Genomic DNA, 24,334 nt, shown 5'->3' on the forward strand with positions numbered 1-24,334 from the left:
CTAAAAGTTAAATAATTTGAGATTTTAACTAAGCTTTATATTTTCAGATAAGATGTTGTAGTTCACTATATACAGAGCAGAAAAGAAAATCACAATATTGAATAGTTGGATGTCAAATTAACCTTTTTGAACATTACCTATAAGCTTCTGATTACTTTTAGTGATGCACTTAGAGAGGGCAGAGAGGAAAGCATTTACTAATCACACTGTCAAATTCTTCTCCTCTAGTCAAACAGAGTCATACACTTTTATGTGTTGTTATGAGGTCAGCCATCAGTCCAAAGAAAGACAGAATTTCTCTCGGAAAAATCACTAATTTTATGAGCCTCCATTGACCTTAAATCCTAAAAGACCCCAAAAGCTTTTTAATTTCAGGGGCTTTCTGACGCAAACAACTGTTTATTGCTTCGTGCTCTGATTTTGTTCCCTGCAAATGCCAGGATGGAAACACAGACACAAAACTGCCAAACGATAAGTTGATTAAATGCAGGAAGCAGCACTGCAGGCTTGACTGCGGCTTCTCTTTCTAGACCAACACTCAACAGAAGAACACATGTAGCACGAATGTTAATCATTTGCTCGGACTGGCTGGTAAAACGCAAACATAAACTGAAGTTTTTAAGCTGCCTCGTCAAATTTTACGCAGAACACACTAAGGGCACCAAAATGTTTCCCAACTAAAAAGCTTTCAAACAAACCAGTTTTCTCTTTGACTCAATTAGCCTTGCGTTGAATTACTTTTCTAGTCCTGACTGAAAACCTTGTCTGAGGCTGTAAAAGACTGAGTGATTATGCATATATGCTGATCGATTTATGAGAAGCTTTTCCCACTGTCTGCACACGCGTATTTATATTTGCCTCGGGGCTTTTGTCCAAGCTCTGTTGGAGACTGCTTTATTTGGCCGAAGGTTGACACCACAGTGTTAATGTGTTTGCTTCCCTCATGCCAGGACACAGATGAATTTAGCCAGCGGGCTGTTGAGTCAGGGAGTCAGGAAAGTCTTCTCTAGCTGCAAATTAAAGGTTAAGGGTCGAGGTTGAGGGATATGCAATCATCTGTATTTAACAAGGCTCAGTAGCCGTCACAACATCCTTGGGGGGATTTATCCAGTAAATCTCTGAATCAAACTTCTGATGCTGTTTAAGTCCCGTAAGTCCTAATGTAACAACATGAAACCGTTCAACTGGCCAGGGGTGGAGCTTTTGAGAGTGCGAGTGGAACAAGAGGCTATAATTCTCTTTTCACTTGTTACTAAATTATCATTGCCCTTTGTGTACATCACAACCCAACACTATAGAGATTGTCTGAAAATGTGTGTCATTATCTCTGTTTTTAACTGATAGCACCACCCTCCTCCCACCTCATCCATCATGGTGTCATGGTTACTTGATGTAATTTCAGCACAATATCGATTCATATCCTCTTCTCTCTTTGGGTTATCTGTATGTTATTGATTTCAAGACTCTTCGTCAGCTCAGCTGGCGACAGATGAAGGATAGGCTGCGACACTGAACTCGGATGACTGGATGACACAGCATGAGATTATAGAGACTATTACTCAACTCACATGTGTAACATAAACTGGGTCAATAAGAGAGATGATGATAAGGAATTGGGTGGAGGGGAAACAAGAGATAGTGCGAAACAGATATGAAAGAAAAAAAGGCACTAAGTGTTCAAAATGCTTTGTGTGTGTTTTGTGTGAAAAATTAGTCCTCAGTGAGTCTTTCAGGGTCAGCATTACAACGCTGCGGCAAAAAATATGAATTTCCTTTGCTCATTGTGTTTCCTGGCTTATCATGGGATACATTCACTTTTGTTTCACTTAGTTTTATCTCTTGTCGTTGTACATGGTACAAAGTACACGTTGATACTTTAAAGTACTGAATAAGTGTTGAGAACACAAATCTTTAGCTGCAACCTTAATTGTTTTGTACAGAATACTAATTGTTCCTTCAAAAGTTGTGACGAATTCACATGCCAAGTAGAGAATCTTATATTTAGATGATTCATAAAGTGAATGTGTTATTGTGAATAAATAAATGGAATCAAATATTTGATTTCCACACTGGTCAGTCCAGCTTGGTCAGGAAATTGTGTGCACGTGGCACAAATTTACCAGTTTTCTAATGACATTATGACTTTAAAATTGAAATACAACAGCTGGAAGTATATTTTGTGTCTGCTGCATTTGTTCTGTGAGCCTGGAGAGACAACAGGGTGAGTATCTGTTTTTCTCAAATCAATACTGCAGTCGTACAAAGTTGTAGAGCTGTTCTTGTCAGAAATAATTCTACTCTCTGACCCTGACCCTTGTACTTGTTTACAAGCACAGTGTAGAAAAGTTTGTAACTAAATTACACCATTTAAGACCTTTAACTGATCTGAAGTTAGTGTATTTTACTAGGGATCTGTTGTCATCAGCGGAGGGTTATCTTCGACCCTGTTACCTTGAACTTGTAGGTCAGGCAGGCCGTGGGAGTGATTGTGGGCATAGCTACTCAAGACAGCCGAAGGAAATCTTGAACCTCTTTTGTTGTGACTTATCAGCAGCAACTGCAGTATTGTTTGTCCATATCGTATAAAAGAAGGAGAGGCAATCTATTGTGATCCCCCGTTATCTCAGCACCAAATACTTTACACTATGACCCAAATCAGGACACTGAATTAACACAAAACCAGTTACATTAGCACAACCAATACTAATAGAAGTTAAGTTTAATATGGATTATATTATAAATATTTACACGCTAAAGAAAGATTTTTTTCTACAATATAACTAGAAGAGCAGCTAAACATGCAGACCTAAACTTCATCTTTATGACCGTATGTGTGAAAGTCTGCAAGGAATGATCCTAAAATAACTCACCAGTTCTATATTTTTACACAAAACACACCATCAGGACTGCAGCCAGCAGCTGCTGATGGCTTGCTGGGAAGTGGCTGCTCAGTTGAAGGAGGACTCATACAAACACATACAGATACAGCACACATGGTGCTGGCACATAAGCTAGCACATGCACACAGACAAAACAAGCATGTATGCTGTGCTTTGAATCGACCTTCCATCTTGTTCTGCCCTAACTGCTTGCGTAGATGATATCGGAGTGAAAAAAAAAAGTGTCTCTCAGCGTATGATGTGATGATCCAATCATCTCCTCTTATCTGAGCTATCTGGCAAAACACCCGCTCTGAAAAAAAGAAGCCCTGAAGCTTTAGGGCCAGTTCTGGCATTTATCTCCTCCATCATTGCTTAACTTCATATTCTTTACACAGAATTTCAAACGGTGTTTCTTCTGTTCAGCTGGTGAAAAGTTTTAAGTCATCATCTCCTCCACACTTCACGTCAAACCCAAATAAATGTAAAAAATAATCTCTGAGTTTGGTGGATATGTGGCTCTGTTCTGACCACAGACGCTGTCACAACATTTTTCATAGTTGGAAAAGGCAGCATGGCATTGTTTGACACCTTAAAAATCTTGTTATGTCACAAACATCCAGTCCAGTTGGCTTTGTAGTAGCAGGAAATTGACAGATTGCAAAACGACTGAGTTATAGATTAAGGATTGAAAAAGAAGCCAGCGTGTCTGGCAGGCAGCTGGAGCTGGTTAATGGCTAAAACGTAGATAAAATAACTCATTTATATTCATATTGAAACTTCTCCTTTACAATTTTTGCTCTTTGTTAATAGTTGGATCTCTCAAGGCATACATCACTAGTTTGGCAACACTCTGCAGAAGCTTGACCTCCATTCAGTTTTTGCTAAGAAGCGGGTCTTTCGTTTTATTAAGCCAAAGAGCAAACAGAAAGAATATTCATAGCATCACAGATGGAAAATCTATGATCCACAAGTCTTTATTATGACTTAAATAAATGTGTTCAGATGAAGTGGAGTTGGCAGCGAGTAGCTCCCTGTTGCAGTGATGTACAGTAAACTGGCACCTGCAGTTGTCTGTCATACCAGTGGCAGTCAAGTGAACAGGGGGCCTGCAGACATCTAATCAATAACTAGACCTCCTAAAGTAGTGACACCTAACAGGTTTGTGTTGCTGTGGGACACCAGTGCAATGATAAACCTGTCTACAGTGCTTCGTGGTGTGACAATGACACCAAAAAAATAATTGGATGTTTGGGAAAAGTATGGAGTCAATATAAAGTCTGTGGTGGTTAGCACCGTCGCCTCAAGAGAGTTCCAGGTTCAACTCCCGGATGGGGCCTTTCTGTGTGGAGTTTGCATGTTCTCCCCGTGCATACGTGGGTTCTCTCCGGGTACTCCGGCTTCCTCCCACTGTCCAAAAACATGCATGTTAGGTTCATTGGTGAGTAAATTGTCCCTAGGAGTGAGTGTGTGTTTGTGGTTGTTCGTCTCGTGTGATGGACTGGCAACCTGTCCAGGGTGTACCCCGAATCTCGCCCGATGACCGCAGGGATAGGCTCCAGCTCCCCCGCAACCCGATGGATTAAGCGGGTTTAGAAAATGGATGGATGGTTCTGCTCTACCATTTGGCACAACACAATTTTCAGCTACGATGATGTATTTTCATAAGATTAGTGGATGTAAACCTATCTGAGTCATTTCTACCACTGGGTTTCGGTAAGTAATGCTAAAAATGAGTGTATGATGTGCCATCACTTAATCAATTTTTGATATCTTTCCACATGAAGTGATATCTCAACCATTTTTTAAAGAACATTGATTTTTTTCATTACTCTTATCCCACGAATAAAAAAGTTCCAGTGAGAACATTAAAGGGTTTAAAACATTTTGTCTGTTCATTTTCTCTTATCAATTTTGTGTTATCTAAACTGTCTTGCTCTAAATTGTTGCCCTGTTTTGCTTAATGTGGTTATATGAAGCATTGTGTTTCACTCATGTACTATATTCTTTCACTCCCACCAAACTGTTTTACAAATGGACACTATTATTACTTTTGTGCAATGGCATGAATTACACATAGATGATTAAACTGCTCACACTAATTTAGATACCAGACAATTAGTGAGTTCTGGGGCACAGGAGACAGTAGCCGTTAAATGCGAGCCAATTACTACTTTATGATGCAATTAGGGCTCCTCTTCCTCCAAACAAATGCTGTTTATCACTTTCTGTGTATGCAAGGTGACTCAACAGTCCTAGAGAACTGACAAGAGTAGATCAACACAACTGAATCACATCCAAGCAGTAATCATTCTAAGTGAACACACACTGCATGCTCATTGATGAGAAATGGACCCATCAGCCCGAAAGAGGGGAATTATTGAGAACTGACCTCCAAATTTCTGCTTCTGCACCAAAAGTCATTTGTGTCAGAAAGAAGGGTGGGGAAGAAAAATACAAAACATCTAATAGAGCATGCAGTCCAAGACTTACAAACCAGCCATTTCAATCCTCACAAAGCCAGACCACAGACTTTGATGTGTTGTGGTCATTAAAGAAACTGACTGTTGGCCTCTGGATCATAAAATGCGTACGCTTCCACTAATGCTTGCTCTTGCTGGATTGTAAGAGTAAACACAATTGAGATCGGAGCGTTTCTTGTTACCTGGGCAGAGCATGAGAACAGTCAGGTCTCTTCCACTTGCAGTGCACGCACACAAAGGCAGCTCATACACCTTGCAATTCACCACCACAAAGACTCAAAGCAAGCCTTTGTTCCCGGATCTATGCTGAGCTCTAGGAGCAGTTCACAGCAAGTTAGCAAAGGCAAACAGACAGAACGCTGAACACCTGGCACAAAATAAACCATCTCCCAGAATCAAATGTTGATTTATCTATTTTTTCATTATCTTTTGGCCCACCTTTTGTTCAGTAAAGTTAGCATCGTACGTCTGATCAAAAAGAAATAGTAAACTAGTAAACAGGACTCAAAACTGTGACGTGAACTTTTATCCACATTATCTGGATGTATGCATTAACTTCCTGCTGCATTAACAGAACTAGTCTTGAGCCACATCTCATTTCTTCATATATTGCCAGAAATGAGAAGTAGTTGCACTGATTTATTGCTGTAAGAACCAGAAAGAGTTTTCACACTTCGAATGAGCTTGAAAGTCAATATTTGGTATGAGCACCTTTATTCTTCAACACAGTCAGAACCCTCTTAGACAGGCTTTACAGGCGAGGATTTATCTCTCCATGAGACCGGTTGCCACCGATTTTCAGTCCACTTCTTGTGTCATTAGCCTTTTAACTGTTGTTCTGTGTGCTTGATTAAGCTTCCTTAGTCCGTGCATTCAGTCCTATGTTTATTTTCTGTCATTACTCCTAGAACCCTCAGTTTCCCTGTTTGGTCATCAGCTCTACTTCACCTCACCTGTCTCCAACTCAATCAACCACAGCTGCAGCCACATCCTCGTTAGTTCTCCTTCAGTACATAGACCCCTTTGTTCAGCTCAGTCTCTGTCAGATCATCGTAATTACAATCTTGTTGGTCACTTTCTGTAGCCAGTTCAAAAAGCCAGTTTGTCTGTTTATGCCATATGGTTTTGTTTCTGCATTTAGTTTTGTTTAGTTTATGAATTCTTATGGTTCTGCTGCATTTTTGGTTGAATAAGTCTGATAAGTCTTAGTCCATCTCTGGTTTGTTATGTGTAGACACAACGCTGGTTCATTCCTTCAGTTAGGTGCCTTTTTATGCTTGGATGACTCATAGGTCTGTGTTAAGTGGCGTAAGAATTTTAAACAAACAAATTCCTCTTGAAAATGTTGAGGACTGAAAATTAGTAAAAAAGCTGCAAATGTCCAAAGGAAAAACTGAAAGATCTTCAGAAAGCCTGGAGAACTATTTCTCAAGACTACTTTAAAATAGTACAAGAAAGTCTGGCTGCTTGGAAGCAAAATATAAGTAAATAAGTGATGGCTGAAGACTTTTGCACAGTACTGTCTGTGTGCATGTTTGATATTCTGAGAGCTTTTTATATTGTTAGTAGCAGAGAACCTCACTGACCCCAAATAATAATCATATATGAAGGAAGCGGAGAGGGCATCATCTGACAAGTGTGATTTTTATGTTGCATGGTTTAGCCTGTTTACAGAAGGCCTGAAAAATACATCTTAAATGAGCAGTCTGCAGGATATTTTGTGCTTGAGTTTCCTTTGCACCTGCCACCAATTTGTGGAGCGAGAACTTTTTTGAAAATAGGAAAAAGGACACAGATGGAAATGTGGTGCAAATCCCTTTATAAGCAACCGTCCAAGTGGCCTCCTGTTTACAGCCTCATGATGAGCTCAGTGCAAAGTTAAGAGGACAGCTGGAACTGGCTTATCCAAAACTGCGTACTCCAAACAAAAATCACCCTGACCACTAGAAAGCTGTACTGGCTTCTGGGAAGACGCCTTTATCCTCCTGTTCCTGGCAGCCCCAATTCCTGAATGGTAAAGTGATGACTAGCTTTGCACGTGTTACAATTGTTAAATCATCATGACTAATTCAAGGAGGGACTTAGCAAAGTTAAGAAAAATGTTGATAATACTTTTTCCAGCAAGTACAGTGATGAATGGCAATGTCCAAATTGAATTCCCTGCCACAGCACAGCCCATAAATCTGAGTCAGTTAGAATTGTTGTGGTGCTTAGTGTTTCAAGACATCAAGTATGAATATTCAACACAACAAAAAGTGCCTCTAAGCGTACAGAACAATGGTTGGTTAACTTGAAAAGCACATGACAAGTTGGCACATCTTTTAGATCAGTTATGTCTGTGGATGCAAGGTAGCAAGCAGTAAACAACTTTGATACCATCATGAAACTCTGCCCTCAAAAACAGAAATAATTTGGTGGCTGTAAATCTTAATTCCACTAAAAAATGCTGTGGCCTGTCAGAGCCTTAATTGCAGTCTGTTTTGCATTGCGGAAAGTAGCTGCTGCTGGGGCATGCTTGTTCTGTGCCAGGACGAGTTTGCAAGGTGGGAAAGACAAACCTCTGGACAGGGGACACTGAGACACTTTCAGAGTAGCAAAGACATCAATGTTGTGTTGGACATAAAGGAAGGAAAAGCACATCAGTGTTTGCCATGAGAATTCACCTGGCACAGTTCAAAACATACAGCATTAGCAGGCAAATGATTGGAAAGGGAGTATGTTACAGAGCTGTAATTGATGGCTTTTGGCCTGAGCATGTCCTTAACATGATAAAATAGCAAATAATTTGTTTAAGTTGCCGTTAAGTTGTCAAAAGAACATATCATGCTAAGTTTAACCTGTTTTATTTTTTTTATCAGAAAAAAGATTTTTGTATTAAAGGCTGACGTTTTTGGTAAATGCTTAAGGAGTTTGGCTGAGGGTGTGGTAATGGTCTCATTCCCAACATTTATCACTTTTGTCAAGACCCTTTTGTATCAACTGGCCACAACTTTCAAAGTCTTTCTTCTATGTGCAGGGTTAACATAGTTTTAAAAAATCTGTTTTTAGCCAAACCGGGATCATTTCCTAATTATAAAAAAGACGGTTTTGTGTTTAAAGCTTAAGTGTTAAAGTTAAGTAAGTTGCCTCAACCAAATTAAACTCATTGGTGATAGAAGGTGAACCTGAGAAAATGATGCTCTGTCATGGTGCCCAAATCACGGTCTCAAGAACATGGTCTCACACCAGTGTCTAAGCCCAAAGTGCTACAACTTATTCCACCTTGACTCCTCATACCTCCTCATACCTCCTATTGGAGACATTGTGGGTCCTTCATAAGACAGTCTTTGCTCCCAGAATAAAGCCACCAATGCATCACAAAAGCAACACCACAGAAAAGCTTTTGCATATCAGAGACCCTACTCAGACTGTGAAAAGAGCTTCTTTTGTAGAAAACTCTGACCTCACAAAATACTAAACACTTGTTACACCTTACTGTAATGAGGCTCATTTCACTTTTAAGGGCAGACTGAACTGACATGCTGTTACTTGTTATGGTCCTAGTTACTTGAAGAGAAGTCCGTTTCGAAGATGCAAAATTAATCACTTGTGCCAAAACAAAACTGTAATTTTGCCAGCAGCAGTTAACTATTTCTCACTCATGACCTGCACAAGATTCCAATGAACCCAGTGTTTTACAAAACAGGATGAACGTTTGAAATATTTTCATTAGCTGTTGAAATCTGAGCTAAGAAGACTGAGAATCTGACCAAGGCTTCAGTACCAAATTTCAGCCTGGATTCCAAAGGATCAAATGTCTACAACTCCATCTACTTCACTTGTTCCTGCTAGCACTTTGGTAAATAAAACAGCAAGACAACAACATTGGAAACATGGGGACTACCGGAGGGGGAAGCACAGCTACACAGTGTGAGAGGCAAAGGCATGACGCAGTATGCTGTCAATCCTGTGAGCAACACTTGCTTTTTGTGGGACAAAGCCAAACTGCTGCTCCTGCTCCTGCTGCGCTCAAGATATGAAACCTGCTACAGGCTGATGTGACAGGACTCCTCTGCCAGGCACACACCTTATCTTCCTTCAACATGCCTGGATGGCCTGAAACACTGTATCCTCTAGCCTTCATGATAGCAATGCACATTAATACCTTTTTCCCCCTTTGGGAAATGACTTTTGCCCATTCTCTTCTCAAAGCGCACCAAATCTTTTGATTGTTACCATCATTTTGGTGCAGGCGCTGCATATAGAAGCAGCAGGAACAGTACACAGCTGTCACATTTGTTCATTATGTTATGATGCACATTTAGAGTATGGGCACCTGTTGGGGTTTGTGAGTGAAATGAAAAAGAGGCAGAAACGTTTTCTCAGGATAATTTAAATGACAGGTTTTAACACCTGCAGTTATTTTCTGAAAGTCTCGAGCCCCCCATTAGACAAAAATAAAGGGACTAAATGCCTCTCCAGCAGGCCTATAGAGCATGAAATCACTCCATCTGTGTTTCACATCATTACCTCTTCAAGACGTTTTAACAGGGTTGGGACTAGAGGGACCCATAATACAGGCCCCACAGCCGCTGTATGTCATGCAACATATAAAATTCAGCAGTGACCCTCAAGTTATTGTCTTCAAATACCAGCTACTTATTGGTGTGTGTCAGCATTCTGCCTCTCAAAGGTATGGTTTAATGAGTCATTCAAAAGATTGTTAACAAACATCATATCAGTTAAACCAGAGGAATATTTTCAACTGTGATTCAAATGTCCGGCATGTTCCGCTCATGGGCACAAAAAAGGCAAGGGAAGTGGCGACAGTGTGCATGTGAATGGTATTAATGTGAGAAGGATTAACTTCAAAGGAGAAGTTCACCCTACCACATTCATCATTTTCATTCCATTACAGCCACAATCAACACAGATTTATTTTTTAAAAAAAGAATCTAAACAGGAGTGAGATATTTTGGTGTTAGTTCATTACACTGAATGCACAAAGTACTACCACGAAAGTAATCATGCAGTTGTTTTAACACATTCGCTGCAGTGCTGAAATGCTCTGGAGGGGCTACATGCAGGAACACAACATTGGAACTGGACTCATTGTGGAGGTTACCCAGCCTTATCAGCTTCTAATAACTCTAATAAGTCTGGAACTTGACCATGTGTGAGTACAGCCAGTAATCCTCTGAAACATTAACAGACAGGGAGTGATATCAGTTGCTACCTGATCAGCCTTTGTTGCTTTGTATGTTGCTTCTCACTCACTTGTTGATGTTAATACATTAAATTAAATGTAAGTCACAATCACGGTTAAGTAGGGAGTCTCATCCATCATTTTTGAAGTGCTGTAAACAAACATTGATATCTTTCGCATGTTTTTTTGGCATCATGTCCTACTTCTTATAGGCTGTACAAAGGCGTCACTTTGGAGTATTTCTAGTTGCGCGAGCACATCACATACTGAGAATCTCCCACTGTTATGTGAATGTGTGAACAGGCAACTCCATGGTGAGTTAAGACCTAATTCTCCTGACATTATGTGAAAATGCCTATTGTCAAGATTCAGACACACCTGCTGAAATCTTCAAGCAATGTTCTTAAACAACCAGCATACTTTTTGGTCTAAAAAAGAACATACTGTGCAAAATGCACAGGAAAATATTCAAAAAAAGTGAGCCAATCCCACTTGAATGCCTATTTTGCTGTGTTCTAGTACCAAAACAAATATGGACTTGTCAACTTGCAGCCTGTACTGTTTAAATTTCAAATGAAAAGGGCAAAACAAAAAAAAAAGCCTAAAAAAGATGGAAAAAAAACGTGTTTGGCTGAGAACTGTGCACAGAGGGAACTGGAAGAGATTCAACTGTTTGTTGAATGGTATGTCTTACTTCCCTGCTTGACACACAAATAACATCATCTACGTTGTCAATTCTAACTCTCAAACCCGTTTAAAGAATATATTTTTGTGAGAATGACTTTGACTGGATGTTTAATTACACATGCACTAAATGATAATTTGACACTATCAAACCACACATGTTGTTAATCAATATATCGCGTATATCTCTGTTTTTATTCTACTGTAATTATCTTGCCTTGCTCTGTGAAGGTCAGAGATGAGTAGGAACTTTTTTTCTTCAAACTTTCCTCTCCAGGCAAAACAAAACACATCTCCTCCCACCTCAATAAAAAACATTTACGCTTTCCACTCCTTGGTTGATTATCTAATATCTCTTATGCGGCGAGCTCCCTCAGCAGAGTCAACAGGAGGAGCAGATAACAGCCTGACTGTGGTCTACTGGCAGCTCTGCAATCATCTGTGGAGAGGGGATGTTTATTATGTGAAAAATGCTTGTCAGCACTCAGTGAACCACCAACTTTAACATCCGTGTTGCTTTAATCAACACAAGTCTTCTACCTCTGACCTTTTCAAGGCCTCTTGACAGATTTTGGATACAACTTTGCTGTTCTGATTTAACTAAACAATCTGTCCAAGGTAGAATACGCCAGAATGATTGCCGCAAACTGATGTGACAACTCAGACTGAGCACTGCAACAGTTGGAGGTGAAGGACCTTTAGTGACATGAAAGACAATGAGAAAAAGCTTAAGAGGAGCTGAACTGCGCCGGGCTTCATTAACTAGTGGCCTCTTTGCTCTTTGTCTCTGAGTCTCTATGTGGCGCTTCAGCCATCTCAAGCCGTCAGGCTGAGCTTCTTCCCGGATTAAAAGGGGCGGAGAGTTGAGTGATGAGGGCTAAGCATGACTAATGCAGGAACCTGGTGCTGCTGTTGCATGCTGGCAAGGGGGGGAAGATATGGCATGGCCTGCTGCTGCCGCACACAGGGCAGCACAATAACCCTAGCTGCTGCCGCCGCCACCACAACCACTGCCCCTCCCTGTCTGTCACCCCTTCATACCACCCCACCCCCGTCATCCATTCAGGGCAGCTCCTTTCAGCAGGTCATTCAGAGGACCAATAAAGAAGCTAACTCATTCTGTTCACTCTGAAATGTGCAATGTCAGAAAGAGGGTTGAGAGGGGGGAGGAATGATGGGGGTGGGATTCCAAGAGGGCTTACGATCTCTTCAATAAAAAAAGGATGAGCTGGAAGTACTATTACTTGCATCCAAGCAGGACAGAGACGTAAATGAGGTAGCGTGTCTTCACTTGTTGCACAAATGTCTACAGAAATGTTCAGAAAAATAAAAGTTATTTAATTAAATGTTATGATAAGATCAGTTGGAACCTTACCTGTACTTACCACAAAATCCAACATGGGTGCCCCACCCATAAAAAGTAGAGATAGATGCAGTTATAAACTGTTTAACACTTGAATCAGTCGCAGACATCATAGTACCATCCATCCTCGCTCAGTGAGGATGTTGGTATGCATAAGATACAGCGTAATACATTGTTATCAACTTGTATTGCCAATAACAGCGAGCCTGGTAAAGGAGCACAGTAGTGAGCAAATTCTTCCGTTTTTCAGACTCAGGACAAAAATTAAGTCAACTTGAATGTGACGTAATTTCGAGTTGACAGTTCCAACCTCCAAGGCAGGAGGAACGCAGCATTAAATCTCCAGTGCAAGATAAGATGAAGACATACTTGGACTACCAAATTTAAAAAAGTACTGATCATACTGGTATGAGCAAACACAATGTGGAGACCTGACGGGACATACAGTTTTTCAAATATACATATATATATACATACATGTACAGTCTGTATGTGCAGTACACTGTTTGCTGTAATTTGCTTTATGATCCAGGAGAGAGTGCTATCCAAAAGTAGTGCTATAACCAATACCATGACTCTATTTTCTTAATGAATGTTCACATTGGTAGATAATGTCTCAAATAGAGTTGCATTTGATGCCATTGCTGTTGTGAACACCATTTGTTGAGTTCTAAATTGGTTCGAAAGTTGTTGTTTTTTTTAAACTAACAGCCTAAATTTCCTCTGTTGCATTTTTTTTGTCTAAAATTTCTGCTACTTATTGCACTTTCCCTCTTTTGAATGAGGCATCAAAATCTTCTCTGTTTCCACCCGTGTTTTCTTTGCAGACACCTGTTGTATCAGAAAGATTTAAATAGTACTAGTAGTAGTCGTCTGGGATCTCTGATTTGACAAAGGCAAATGTTAAGTTTTTTATAGTGCAGTCAGACAGTTATTGGATTATTCAGATACGCTGGCTAAGCCTCCAAACAGCAGTCACTGTTTAACTGGAAAATGATTGAAAAGGAAAACTAGTCTTCAAACAGTAGTTGTTGGTTTGAAGATCCTATTTCAACCCAGAGGTTCCAACTCTTTTTTTCTCTCCACACAATTTTCACTTCAATTACCAAAAACAAAGCCTGCTGAAACATAATTGGTCATCAGATTGCCAATGGAAACCACACAGCTTTCTTTAACAAAATGCATTTTAAGTTGCAAATTTCTGTGTTTACAGAGCTTATAGCAATACAAGCATGACTCACAGCAGAAAGACTCTTGGACTCAATGACTGCAGGTATTTTACTAACCTGGACCTAGACCTGAACACAAAACAGAGTTGGCAATTATAAAGTCATGTAGTTATTTTAGAGCCACTCTTCATGTTTGCCTGCAGCATACACTGTTTGTATGATTGTAGAGGTAGGTCTTGGCAGTATGATTGATGATGAACAGTGCGTCGGAGCTGGAGATGTCCACCCTGCTGCAGCTTGTGAGCAGGCTTCGACCTTTATCAGCCTCCTCAAGTGTGCAGAGCAACCCAACTCTCAACATCCACGGCAAAAAGAAATTCCACACACAACCGCAATCTTAGCACATTAACAGCCTTCAGCGCAGGCTTTTAAATCAGACCACATCGTTTCATGAGGCAAAACTCTGTCTCATGCTCTCCCTCTTACTCGCCTGTCACACAGACTCCCCTGGAACATCTCTTTTTTCCAGTCAGGGAAACGCACCGGAGTGCAAATTAATCCCAAAAATCAACTTAATTTTGAGAGAGTGCCACTGCTGAGCACATCACCGTATGAACATAAGAGAGTCACAGACTAAGAGCGTTAAAAAAAAAAGATGCACTAAGCTCACAGGATGTTGTGTAATTTCACCCAGATGTTCTCCACAGCTCATCTAGCTAATAAATGCAAGAAGGGGAAATGAATGCTTCAACCAGACCACAAATTTTTGGCTCTCCTAGAGCTGCCAGGACAATTTCAGAGGGTCTGAAATATTTTTTGGAACTGAATGGAGCATTATATCTTCCCAGTGGACTGACTGACAGTGGAAAAGTCCTCTTGGGCTCTAGCAATACAGGCCTGTCTCAGGGAGGTCATGGGATGTTCCTTCCAGCACAGGTAGTGATCAGTCTATGACGAGGGAAGCACCTAAGCCACATATCTAAAAATACTGTCCTACATACACGTACCAAAACTGCGCCCAGCTCACACAGGAGAGGCATTTTTCGTGGATGCTGGTGTTATGATGGCATAAACGTATGCAACCATGTGTCTGATATGGACTAGATTTGAGATTAGGGAAACTTGACCGTGTCTTACAGCAAAGAACATCAGTGGGGACAAATTATGCACCAGCAGGGGAAGCACCTGAGCTGTCCACCTTTCCTGAAACTGCAGTCAGATGTGGTAAAAGTTGCAGATGGGTGACACCTCCATGTTACAGGACGTGACAGTTCACAAAATGAGAGGGGTACAGAGGAAAATCGGGCTCAAGCCAGAAGACTCAGAGACAGGATGTTTCTGAGGGTTTCCACATGCTGAACCAAATGCATGGCTGCATATTACTGTACAATAAGCAGCTGAGCCTGAAGGCAGCAGGAGCACATGTGGAAAAAGCAAAGCAATTAACTGAACCTTGTAGTGGTTGTGAAAATATGATAATTAGAATAAAACTAAGTCTTTGGTCGAGACAAAATGGAGATAGTAGGTCGTGAACGCCTTTATTCAGTAAATAATTCCCTTAAAAGAAAAATATATATCCCCCTTCAGGAACATGTCCACTATTTTTATTGCACACACAGTCATAGTTGCTGTTTAAACCTGACAAAGGGAGGATTTCTGCTACGACTAAAAAAGCAATCTGAGTGTAAAACATTTATTCTCATGCAGGAGGAGACCATCTGCATCGTACTCTCCTCTTTGCAGCAACTTTATTCATAACACTTGATTTCTAAGTCGATCCAAACAGGTCAGGTTTGCGCTTGATGCTTACCGTTACCGGCTGTGATCTCTGCTTGCACTCTCCACACACTCTGCAAAACTAAAACAACTCCAACGAGAAGATCGAACGTCTTCATAGCCGCCATATCCAAGATCCGCTGATTTTTTTCCCCTCAATGTCCCGCCGGTTATCAGTCTCCGTCTTTCTCCTGCACCGACTCCGCTTCCCGGAGAGGACTCCGTAACTCTCCTGCCGCTCCTGCTGCTTTTAAAAAACAGACCTGCCTGAGCTGCACTGGGTTGTTTTTGTTTCCAGCCAGTGCCACGCAGCGCGCTCCTGGACAGCAAATGCGCTCTCCACCTCCAAAAACAAGCCAAATTAATACCAGAAAAAGGAAGAGTTGACCGCGTAAAGGCGCAGCTCAGTCCCACACTGTGGAGTCATCCCACTGGTCCGAGGTGTCGTGCTTGTGTGAGACACAAGGCGAACGCGCTCCGTAGAATAAAGTGCGCTCTCGCCGTCATCAACTCCTCAGAGCCAATGGTTTTGATGCTTCGCGCGTGCTGGATGCAAACATACACAGATGTGAGGGACAACCTTTCTTTCGGATGGTATATCTTGTCTGAGAATCAGCTTTTGAGGGGAGGTGAGAGCAGAGAAGCTACAGGAGCCGCAGTTCTAGGCTGACTGATTGTCAGCAGACAAAATACACTTTCTCCTAGAGGATTTAGTTTTATGAATAATATACAAGAAGTTTAGATTATATAGAGCTGCTATATATATATATATTTTTTTTTTTGTTTAGTTCAGCCTCTCCTGTAAATGATTCTCTCATTTTCCACTTGTCTATTTGTTTTTAAATAGATAATTTGAGACAGTTTTGTCTCACTTCTCACCTTTTCTGTTCAGTAATGTCAGGTGACTGAACAGTGAGAGCGCCCTCTTCAGGTGGCAAATAAATCATTAAATTCGGGAGTTCAGGCAGAAAGGCTTAACTATCGTCCATTTTCCTCGTGGTGTTACAGCCATAGGGCACAGACAGCTATAGGACTTGGAGACAACTTAATGACATGGCCCCAAATATTTCCTGAGCATATTCATAGATCATGGCGCACTAAATGAGGAAGAGGAGGTAGAGACATCTCCAATTTTAAAGGCGTGCGCTCTCTTTTTGCCCTGGCTTAACTTAAAAATGTGCAATCTGGAGATACATATTTGAGTTTTTGGAGGATTTATGATTGCCTGTGTTTGACTTTAACATGCAAATATCCACAAGTCTTAATTCGCATTTTTGAATTGAAACATAAATTCTTTGGAAAGCAGGCATCCAATTACATTGAGAGGTGTTCAGATGTGTAAATTTGGGTCCAAGGAGACTTTCAATGTCCTACTGTAATTAGCGCTGTTGACTTTTTATATTTTTGATCAGGGTTTGTTAAATTACCAAATATATCATTATAATCACTAATTCAGCTTAATGATGTGCGATTTTTGTTTTGCAGAATTCTATAACCCAACACTTTTAGTGTTATTTTGCACATCCAATGCCATTGCCTCAGTATGTTAGAAAGTGTTTGAACAATCATGTCTCCAGTTTCTCCAGCTGTGCAGTTAAACCTGTCTGTGGAAGTAAAGCTGCAAGTTTCCTGCCTGTGGTGGTCCTACCTGCCAGTGTAGCAGTTTATACATGTTTTATGATTCATGTGCTCAGTTAGGCTCAGTAAATACTTACAGTTGAAATGCCAAGACTCTGTCTGGACCCAAGGCATCACCAGTTGCAGCTATAGTAAACTGTGTTTTGTTGAAACTGTCTTTTTACCCCTTCGTGACCAGACAGTAGATAATAATCATGTCCCTATTTTGCTGAGTAGTTTGTCTGGTCATTGAAAAGAGGAACTTGGAAATTTTGACAAACATTTAATTTAAACAACTCTCCACACTCTTTCTTCCTCACTGACGCTTATTACGTACAAGAGGGATAACTTGTGCCACATGCTTTCTCCAGTTAAGACACTGGCTGTGCAAATTCAGGAGCTGCATCGCAGTCATGGACAGGCCTCCATAAAGAAAAAAACTCCTTTTAGAACCTCTATTTTACATTATATCTGGCTGGAATGTGCATTGTGAGCTTTTAAGTAAAGTCCACTTGTTTCAAATAGATTGAAATTTTAGTTAAATACAGAAAAACACAAAGGCACGTATTCCGTCAGTGTCCCACAGTAGACAAGTTAGGCCCCTTAATGAAACAGGATCAATAAATAGCAATTACCTCCAGAGCTTTTACAGAAAATAGTCAAACTCTTGATTATCCTCAATCATTCATCCCCTTATCTTTAAAGATACATGACTACCAACAAGGTGTGTACAGCAGAGGTAAGAAAGATGGGAGTTTATCTCGAGAATGAAGTGTCAGTGTGTGAAAACTCATGACAGCCCAAAACTCAGAAATAGAGGAAGTGAGCAACCTAATGTTTTGACATGTGTTATTTAACTTCCCTCTGAAATAACTCTTGGAGATGTTGTTATGACGATAAGATTAAGACATTTGCTGACAGCTCCTGTCCACAAACGTGTCACATTTCCTTCTTCACATAAAATCCCATACGCACTCAGCATCATTTGATCAACACACACTCCCTTTGCAACTGTGCTGGTGTATATCACACGTCTGCAGAGCAAACACAAATAATACCACCCTGACAGAAATACTCAACATGCTGCATTAGTGATGTAGTCCCTCATAAAAGGAGATTATTGCTGACATATACAATGTGGCTCCTTAAGCCATAAAACATCTTTATATCAGATGCGGTCCAGTGTCAGAGCATCATGTGATTTAGCTTCTGAGGCTCCACAGTTTATCTGCAGCTCTAACCAAACAGTCAAATCATCACAGTGGTTAAGATTTAAGTTTGCCTCTCTTATCACCTTGTCCCCCAAATGCAGCAGAAAGAGGGTCAGTCCTGAGATGACCAATAAGAAAACCTCCAAAAGCATCCTCTTGCAGTATCTCACAGAGTCTCAGACTCTTTCCAGTGAAACTTAAAGCAGGAAGAGGTTTAATGCTTTAAGCTTTTGGTTGGCTCCAGGCCACACCACAATGGGCCCCCTTTTTGGGTGAACCTAAGGAGCATCAGAACAAATGAGACATCATTAATAAGCAAAATTCCAGTGACATCGAGGCCTTTACGTCTGACTGTGTAAATTTTTCCAGTGAGGGCTCGTGCCGAGTTGGGTCCTACTTGCTAAGCTGTGTCACAGCAGTATTTATGATGTTTGGCCACTTAATAAACAGAGAACAAAGAGGCCGTGTGTCAGCTAGACACTGAAAAAAAAAAAATCCGAGAACAAGTTTTGCCTTGTCTCTGCCTTTCCATGAGACCATTTCTCATTATTACCTTTTCCATGTAAAGTATTAACAAGACCTTAAAGCACACAATGATTTAGCTTTGGTGTGGGTGGAAACTATTGCACTGTTTTATTTAGAAGTGGTGGGACCCGTACAACAGAAAGTCAAGGACAGTTTCAACATAAACAAAGTTAAAAATATACAAGACTACTTTAAAGGGGTATTTCAATTTAAAAAAAAAGAAGAAAATTCAAGAATGGTTGTGTGAGGTGTCTTTCCTGCTATAGACAGCAGTTATGAAGCTCTCAGTTTGGGAAATCACTTAGAAAATCTGATGGGGGACCTCAGAACAGGGACACAGAAGAGAACATTTTCTCCATTTGAAGCAACTCAAGTGTAAAAAAATATCATAGCAGTTTGAGCAAACGTAATATATATACACTTTTGCATCAGAAACGTCATCCCTTTGTCACTGCTTTCTAAACTGAAAAGTGTACATGTTGCAAAGAGTCGCCGTACGCATCGTGGCTGTTGACCATCAATCTGTCAGCAGTTGGGTTGGGTAGCTTGGGCTTGTGCATTCCTTTGGCAAAGATTTAAATGATGATAATTGTTCGTACTTTTCTAGGCGTTTCACTACTTTTTACTGTTTCATCGCTGGTGTTTAGGGGTTATACACATGGAGCTGTGAGTCACAGCTGACCAGCGAGGAGATAAATTGACCAGCCACCGTGCATGCAAAGACGAGCAGCAGCAACATGGACGCTCTCTGGTTGGGAAAATACTGACCGAGTAACTGTCTGATGCAGAACTGACACGGTGTAAAAATCTCTAGCGTTCCTTTGAACGTCCATGAAATCATTTAGGTTTGTGTTATTTAATAATGCAAAAAAATCGCCCTTATTCTGAAAAACACTAAGCTTAGCTCAGCTGTGAGAATCCCTGCAATATTCTGTACGTAAGTCACTAACTACTCTCTTCTTCTCCATTTCATATTTCTCTGCTGCTCCTCTGTCTGCTGCTGGTCTCCTGGTTCAGCAGCTAATTGAAACGGCTTACACCTAAGCAGCTTGGCCCTCATATCAGTGTCAGTTATAATTATGCCATTTCTAAAATCCCTGCTTGTAAACGGCATCCAAGGCAATATATGTGCTGTAAAAGTACGATAATTGCTAAATTATAGAATTTAGAAGAAAATTCAGCACGTGCGCTATTTCAAAAACTCAATCACCTCTGGTAGGGTTGAGCAGGCCAAAACCATTTTTCTAAGCCTGTGTAAGTAGTTTTGTTGCCCAACCATAACCAAACAGAAACTGAAAACTAGTGCTGCATGATATTAGAAAAACAAATGAATATATGTTGCAGATCTGGTGTCGGAATCCACTTCTGGATCTGTGCATCCTGCTTAGTTGTAGAACATGCACAAAAGAAGAATTTCCTCTAAGTGGAATGCAGCCCGAATGAATACACCTCTGCCATTTCTAGACAAGATATCTGTCCAATATTGATCTTGCTCATGATGATATTGCAAGAATGATCAAATTTCAAAACACATTGTCTATTGATAAAACAACAGTAAAAAAAAAAAAAACGGATAAAAAATACAAAACACTGAATAACAAAGCAACGATGCTTACAACTCGTGGTTCCTGTCACAACATAAACCCTAGTCTCCTGTGTTAATGTCATCAAAGAAAGGGGAACAAGGAACAAAAGAAAGTCATGCTTAACGATGTTTAATGGTACCCCTGGAAGTGGGAGATGGATGATGCTTCAATCCTCAACCGAACGACTTGGGAGATAATTTTTAGCAACTGGATTTTTTTTGGGAACTGTTCATGCCTGGAATTGCATATCATTGTTAATGTAATTGTACTTGTTTGTGCTGGGATTGTTTGCTCCAGACTGGTGGTAAATGAGTTTCCCCTGTGGTGAATGAAGCTTTGTAATCTAGCTTTACTTCATTTTTACCTCACTTAAACTAGGTGAAAAACCTTCCATAATCTATCATTTCAACCTATTTCCTGCCAACACCGTGCCATATGGTGTTACGAGGGTGTAGTCAATTAAGATATTTAATGGAAATGTTAAGATTTTTATTGTCAACTTTTCCAGTCAGAAAAGTGTGTGGTGAGTCACATATGCAAGCCTGAATAAAGGGGAAATGGCATGTAACAGCCTAAATCAAGGGTAGGAGAAGAATGCCACAGTATTTATACAACAATATAACAGGCATTCTCCAATAGCTCTGAGGAGGTCTTAACCACTGAAGGAATTACTCAGATAATATTCCTAAGCAACCAGTGGTGATACATTGATGCATTTCCAGCACCGCTCAGAACAAACTATTGGCACTCTATCATTTTTAGGACCTTGTTTGTGTATCTCACGGAACACCTGATGAATAATAAACTTACTAAAGACAAATAATTTAGAAATAATCGATGATATATTGGCTTCTCTGTGTTGGGTACAGGAACGTAATCAAGCATCACTTGAATAATAAGAGACCGCAGCAGTGCTTGAAAAAGATCAATATTTACAGCACATCAGAACTGGTATAACTGGCTGCACATGGTGCATAAAACATCCTGCACAAGCCCTCTATTCATAACAAACCATTACTGTACAGCACAAGATCTGTTAAGGTGAAGACAAAACTGTTTTATAGCCCTAAATAACCATAATAGATCTAATCAGCAGCAGCCCAGCAGTGGCTGTAGAGGCAAGTGGCCTGGACTGGTGTTACTGGAAAGTCACTGACAAATAGCCAGAAGACTGAACCTCTACTTACCCTCAATACAGATATGAAATGGACATTTGTCATTTTCACTCAGGCTGAGTGGATGAGAACTTTCAACAACAAGGAAACAAGGTAAATTTCAGTCAGATCTGACTGGACTGATTGAGACATGAGAGCTGATCGCAACAATAGCCGACTGAGAACCCAGAATAAGAGTACTCAGAAATGGCTGATGCACATGATACAACAGTAAATTTTGACAACATGACATCCTCATGGCTGTCAAGGATGAACATTTTTGTTACAGGGGTCTCTCCGATCAAAGAGGTAAACAAGCAAAACAGTGACCTTTCAGATGGACTCTCCCTGGTGATTAGCAAAACTGTGACAACAATAGCTCCGGTGAGAAAAGCTGACTAACACTGCCTAAACAACGACACAGGGACAATGCTGGTGGCCTGGAGCAGCTCTCGTGTGAGCCATTCAACGGCACGAATAACGAAGCTACCAGAGAGTGTTTCCAGGACAAAAACATTGATAGCTGCAAATTCTCAGTCAGCAGGGTGTCATAGGAGAGTATGTGAGCTGGGAAAGGCAAGTGCAAGGTGGTGCTTGTGTGTATGTTGTGGCATGTCAGTGGGAAAGATTTTGTGTAGAACATTGATTGTTGTGGGCTGAGACAAACAAATGCTGATGTGGGGGCTGTGAAAAGGCTGAGCTGGTGCTTTCAATTATTATGAATGTCTAATATAAAACATTCAGCAATAAAAACGACAGAAAAAAATACAGAATTCTTATAGTCATGACTGCAACACTAATAACTTTGTAAGATAGAAGTCTGAATTTGTATTATCTTAACAAAATATCATTTATCGAGCACTGTTGACCGATTTAAATTTTAGTGGTTATATTCTTCAAATCCATATGTGGACATATGAATACAGTTTTAGCTTTAGCTAAGGCTAACTCTGGCTGTGTCTACAGTGATACCGTCCACAAATTACATTAATTTATCTGATAATTACTTATCTAAAGAGACTCTAATGAGGAACATATTGGAGAGCAGTGTGGGGTTTTTAGTGTCTTGCCAGTGTCTAGATCTGCCAAAAGTTGAATTAATTCTACTTACTAGTCTAAAGCCAGTGGTTACATTTCAAATGTTAAACACCCTTTAGGAGAGATGAGAGACAGAAATAGTTTAAATACTTTATTTCTACAGCTCAAGTAGTGACAATGTCAAAGAAATTTTGTATGTATCCTTCAACTAGTTAGCAAAGCTTGAATGGCAGAGGTCGGCTATATGCATAAATTCAAGAGCTTCTGAAAACATTTTGTGGAGAAGGACAGGGCAGACAGGTGAGGAGTAGGATTTCTGAGGCAGAGAACAAAGATTAAAGTCAGTTATTTTCAAACAAACATTGTACTTAGCTTGGATTTACCCTTGCAATGTACCACATTTGGTAGACTGATGGACTGGCAAAGCATGAAGTGTTGAACCAGGGTAGGAAGGAAGTAATATGTTGCAAGTTCAGCTCCAGCAAGACACGACTGGACAGACAACACAGAGTGCCAAACAGGGGAAACACACGGGAAACAAAATTAAAAGACAAAGACGTGAAGATGGGGGAGCGATATGCAACGCAATGACAATTCTGCTACTTCAGCTTTAGTTGGAAAAATCGCCAAAACATTTAGCTTTAGCTGTAAATCTGTCTATTCTTGTGTCAATTGATTGTAACCAAAATAGAAATTGTACTTTTCAGTAGCCCAAGATTATTTATTTTATATTTATTTTAACTGCTAGCAGAAAGATGAGTTTTAGCTGAGTTGAGAGCAAATATAGCTCTTGGTTTTAGGCTCTGAAAGCAGAACAGTGTGCCAGAAAAAAGGTAATGAGCTGCTGTAAGACGAGGGCACAAACAATAAAAAAAAAGAGCAGCAGCTTAATGGCTAAAATTGATCCTATGGCCCTCTGGTAGATCTCTGACCCAGAATGCACTTACAGACTTAGATGGGACTTTGCAGTGATGAAGAATGAGACAAACATTAATGATTCTGTGTTCTGTGGTCATTATGGAGCCAAAACATGTACCTGACGTCTGTTACAAATGGAATGGTAGCAGCTTTGGGGGTGTGCATCCCTTCTCAGACTCCTTATAAAGGCCAGGAGTCTATTCACATTAAAAGACACATCACCATAAATCAGATTAATGTTCTTATCAAGCTATTAACATTTAATGCTTTAAGCTATTACTGTGTGACAAGGAGAGTATCCTCAGTTAAACACTGATATTATGCAAAGAATGCACAGAGAATGCTGAGTGTATTGAGAAGAAATCAAAAATGTAAAAAAAGCTAATCTAAATTTCATATATATATATATAGAATCTAAACTTTTGTTTAGGTATCTGCCTTTGTGTAAATCTTGTGTTGGTGTTCAGATGCCAGAGTTTGGATTTACAGCACAGTGATAGGTTTAACACTTGAAAGAACACAAGGATCTTTGCAGCTGTGTCTTTTCACATGTATTTTGGTTGGTTTTCTGCCTGCTATGGATAAATAAATCCCTTTAAGTCAGCTGAGCAAGGCAACAGTCCCAACAGTCCAGCAATGCAATATACTCGCAAGTCAGCTGACTGAATCCTTTATTGTCCTCATTGAGGAAAAAAAGGGGTGAGAATGTTGTTGATTTTCTTTTTTTTTTTCCTCCACATTTTCTC

The 24,334-nt window shown here is 40.3% G+C and overlaps 2 protein-coding genes across 2 annotated transcripts in view; one reads left to right on the top strand and one right to left on the bottom strand.

Moving 5' to 3' along the window:
* The window catches only part of plxdc2b (plexin domain containing 2b), an 86,058-nt gene extending 69,912 nt beyond the window's left edge, over positions 1-16,146 (bottom strand). The window contains exon 1 of the mRNA XM_072378810.1: positions 15,574-16,146. Coding sequence (XP_072234911.1) covers positions 15,574-15,667 — 94 coding nt within the window. The 5' untranslated portion in view covers positions 15,668-16,146. The remainder of the gene's footprint in view (positions 1-15,573) is intronic.
* gimap4 (GTPase IMAP family member 4) overlaps positions 1-24,334 on the top strand; it is a 222,830-nt gene that overhangs the window by 82,772 nt on the left and 115,724 nt on the right. The window lies entirely within an intron of this gene.

This window comes from Leuresthes tenuis, unplaced genomic scaffold (genome assembly GCF_036924035.1).
Source record: "Leuresthes tenuis unplaced genomic scaffold, fLeuTen1.0.hap1 SCAF_24, whole genome shotgun sequence".
Taxonomy (NCBI): domain Eukaryota; kingdom Metazoa; phylum Chordata; class Actinopteri; order Atheriniformes; family Atherinopsidae; genus Leuresthes; species Leuresthes tenuis.